The sequence below is a fragment of the Scatophagus argus genome, chromosome 18 (genome assembly GCF_020382885.2).
Source record: "Scatophagus argus isolate fScaArg1 chromosome 18, fScaArg1.pri, whole genome shotgun sequence".
NCBI classification, from domain to species: domain Eukaryota; kingdom Metazoa; phylum Chordata; class Actinopteri; family Scatophagidae; genus Scatophagus; species Scatophagus argus.
Window position 1 is genome coordinate 9,183,449 of NC_058510.1, and position 4,033 is coordinate 9,187,481.

At 38.3% G+C, this 4,033-nt stretch overlaps 1 protein-coding gene across 1 annotated transcript; it reads left to right on the plus strand.

The window, feature by feature from the left end:
- The first annotated feature begins 1,965 nt into the window (after positions 1-1,965).
- Positions 1,966-3,729, plus strand: otulina (OTU deubiquitinase with linear linkage specificity a). The gene is made up of 3 exons (XM_046372027.1): positions 1,966-2,255; positions 2,428-2,549; positions 3,149-3,729. The coding sequence occupies exons 1-3, from the start codon at positions 2,142-2,144 to the stop codon at positions 3,573-3,575; spliced, it is 663 nt and encodes a 220-aa protein (XP_046227983.1). The 5' UTR covers positions 1,966-2,141; the 3' UTR covers positions 3,576-3,729.
- The last annotated feature ends 304 nt before the right edge of the window (positions 3,730-4,033 follow it).

A 4,033-nucleotide genomic window follows, 5' to 3' on the forward strand; every position in this document is an offset into this window, starting at 1 on the left:
CCCGCCGGTCCCTGCTCTCCTGTGTTTTTCATAAAGCATGGCATAAGGAATGAGGAAATCTGAAAATAAAACAAGGGTGTGTTTTCTTCCTCTCTTTACTCAACTGTGAGAAAAATTGGGGGGTGTGGGATGCATTATTGATGGGTGAATAATGTGTTTGTCATGACAGATGACATTTTCTTGTCTTGAAAACTTAAACAGGAAGCTGGACTGATGCACCAGACAGTGATTTGAAATGTTCATCCTGCACTAAACATGCAGTACGCAGGGAAAAAAACAACAACAGACGTGATTTCTGACACCCTGACACGTTTCTGACCAGAACACATGTAAGGTTCATTTGTCAGTCATATTAAACAGCTTGATTTTTGATTTTTCTCCCATGTTTTGCTTATCAGCTGTGGATTTTTACATCATTTGTCTTGCCAGGAACATTTTTTTAATGCAAAAGTTTTTTATTTCTTGTCTGAAACATGCATATTTCTCAGGAATACACATGTGACATAACATTACTGTGCATTTTTGTAATATTTTTAATTCCATGCACAGATAAACAATAAATTCAACACTTCTTACATGAAATATTGACTTGATATAATTTGGCTAAATGCAAATTAATTACAAATTAGGGTTAGGGGTTACATATACATGACACACCCATGAGACATTTCATTTTCCACTCTTTTCATAACAGACAAGCTTTTTAGACAAACAGACAGTGCTTTTTAATTTTTTTTTAGAGTTTTTCTATGAGCTAAACCTTTGTTTTATGTGAAAACCTAAAAATCATCAAGTAGAGACCCGTTGTTTTCACTGTACACAAACGAAATAGTACAGTACTGTATGTTTAAACTTTTTAAGAAACACATCCATGGACAAACAGATGGAGCCTCAAGTGAAAATAATGTGTGTTTGATGTGTTTATTGTGATAAGTGATGAATTATTTTGATGTATTTGATTAAAATTAGAATAAACGACATAAAACAGCAACGCTGTTGTCAAGATGAAGAATGTATATTATGAAGCAGAAGATAAGAGGAGACAAAAGTGCAGAAAAATTAAAAGAGCAAGTTAATGATGATGATGATGATGATGATAAAGAGGATGATGTTGATGGCCATGTACGTGTTAGGTTGTTAAACTAATCTCTCATTATCTGTAAACACAACTCAACTTCGGGGATGTTTAATTTTGCAGGCCGCACTCAGTTTTACAACGAGCCACTAGCGCCCCCTGCAGGTTGAAAATGTATCACTACTACTGCAACTCCAATTAATAATAGTGTTATTATTACGCCCAAAAATGATAACATTAAATAATGATAAGAAGAACAAAATACTCAATTAGGACATTTACTTTCATTTGAACATTTTTAAAACATTTAATAGACGAAGCAATGTGTCTTTTACTGACTTTTTTCAGGGATTTAAATACATGTAAGAAGCGACAGATTGAGGGTTAAAGTGTAGTAGTCCTGATTCCCAGTGGTGGAAGCGAGGGGACATATTAGAGATAAACGTTGCTGTTTTTTGTTAATTTTTTTTACTCCACTATAAATTAATAAATTACAGAGTGTCCTTGTCATGTTTCTGAGGTCTGTAAGTTGTTACCAACTACACCAAAGACACATTTCTAGCCTAAACATCTCACGTGACTGAATTAAATTTAAACAATTAGCCTAAGTAGGAGGAGGAGGAGGAAGAAGAACAAGCCGAAGAAGAAAAAAGCGATGAAATGAGAGATGCTGTAAGGCTCCCTTAAACTTTTTAAAAGTAACAGGACTGTGGAAAAGAATATGATTAGTTTGGTTTTTATTTATTTATTTTTTCTTTGTTTGGCTGTCTCTTTTGTTAACTGTAATTTAGATTGTAACCTGAAGAACAAGTCATCCTGAATTACACACTCCACTACAGTAGGCGGCGACATGCAGCTTTCAAGTTGGTTGCAGCACGCCAAACCCTCCCAGAGAACAAGAAAAAATCGACGAAGAAGAAGAAGCGGCGCATAGCGATGACGTCAGGCTCACTAGTTCGAAGCTGCTAGTGTTTGTGTAAAGTAGTGTACGTCCTTGCAGGTGTTTCAGATACCTGTGAAATATTAACAGCCTTTTTATTTAAATAGGTTTTATTATAAGCTCGGCATGTCTTGGGTCCAAGCTGTTTCGCACAGTGGGGAGGATGTTTTCGATGAGAATGCGGACGATATCAATTTGCTGAGCAGAGAGTGGGCATCAAACATGAAGAAGCGAGTCCGGGTAAAGCTGATGTAGTTTATGAAATTCTTTATTTTACTGAGAATGATACGTTTCACGTGTGTATTTGGTTACCGTAGGTACTATCAGTTTATTATCTCATGCGTGTGACTTGCGTGTGCCAGCTGTAAAGCTAAGTTCAGGTGATTGATTGTTGGATTGATGTTACTGATAGGATGGTTATGTAGACGGAGTTGATGCCGGGGAGGAAGCCTCACTTCAAGTCGGTTTCAACCTGGGGTTCCGGGAAGGAGCCGCTAAGACTGTAGCTGTGGGCCGTCTCAAAGGAGTTGTCAGGTAAACTACAGTGTCATCAGTGTAATCTTCACCTTCAGAGTAAGATGGTTGTGGTCAGTGGTGGGGCCAAAGACAACAGTCCCAATATGATGAAGAAATTAATAGAAATATTGCCTCTGTCACAATATTCTCTCATATTCGCCCTGGACGATATCTCACTTCATGTTACTGATGTGGTAACATGTCTCCTGAGTCAAATATTGTCTGCCTTTTCAGTCCAGCATTACAGGCAGGTGTTTTCTTTTCCCCAGCCTTTGAAAATTTGTGACTCCTCAAAGCGAGGTGGTCTACATGAATGGCTGATAAACCTTTTAGTGTAATAGGCCCCTAAGAGGACAAAAATTAGACCGCTGACCTGCGTGTGATAAGATTATATCCCAAGATCTCCCATCTGAATTTTGCTAAGCTCTATACTTTTCTTTTTTTGCCTTGCCTTTCAGTTTTCACGCTGTCTGTGTGTAACATTTCTGCCTCTTTCTTGCACAGAAACATCATGATCCTCTTTTGTTCTCCGCATTATTGAAAACTCTTTTCTGTCCTAGTAACTCCTCTGTGCCATTGTGTCTGACACTGTTGCCTCTTTGTGTGTCATGTCACAGTGCTATAGGTTGCTGGTGCCAAATCCAACACCCGGAAAGCCCCGTCCCAGCCTCTGTGACCGACCTCCTGCAGCGGGTTTCACAGCATGAAGACACAGTCATGGATGGCATCAGAAAGGCTTTGGAGAATCCACCTCCTAGTGTGAGCTCAGTCTCTGAGAGCATGGAGGACCTGGAGGTGAAGCCAGCAGATTCAGGCTGCTGTGGAGAGGGATGTAAGGAAGCAGGCTGTTGCCAGGGAGGAGATAAGATGGACATGGACAGTCCTTACCAGCAACAGATGTCCTGTTCTGGGTCCACTGACTGCTCCTCCAGCTCAGGTGAAAGCCTAAACTACCTCTTGCAGTGCTGCATGGATCTTGTTTCTGAGCTTGGACTGCCGCAAGAGTTAATCTCTCACATACAAGAACTGAAGAACGTGGAGTGATTGAACATTATGGAACAGAATAAAGTGACTTTGGACAACACTTGGACAAGTACACGAACTATGAAACAAAACAGATTTTTGTGTATGTTTTTATTTTTTACAGAAGACAACTAAGAATATTTGAAAATAAAATTGATATGCTATTTTTACTGCATCCCTTTCTCAGGTTTATTTTGTTTCCTACTGAAACAAAAACACTTATATTACTTCTTATTTATCATTTATTTTGTAATGAAGAGTTAGTCAGTTTGTCCTAATATCTAGAAATATTTGGGTCTTTGCAAAGAAATCATATCAATAAAAGCATTGGCAGTCAAATGAACAAGATAGTAGATTTCTGTTATTAGGTTTTTGCCAACAAAGATAAAGACACAAAAACAAAATAAAGTAAATAAATAAATGAATGAATGAATGGGGGGAGGTACAGAATCTGGCTAAGCATTCTCAAGATAATCTCT

Bases quoted from the DNA above. Each gene is read 5' to 3' on its own strand.
- otulina (XM_046372027.1), top strand. From the start codon at position 2,142: ATGTCTTGGGTCCAAGCTGTTTCGCACAGTGGGGAGGATGTTTTCGAT. The intron at 2,256-2,427 runs GTAAAGCTGATG...TGTTACTGATAG, and splicing joins ACATGAAGAAGCGAGTCCGG to GATGGTTATGTAGACGGAGT. The intron at 2,550-3,148 runs GTAAACTACAGT...GTCATGTCACAG, and splicing joins CGTCTCAAAGGAGTTGTCAG to TGCTATAGGTTGCTGGTGCC.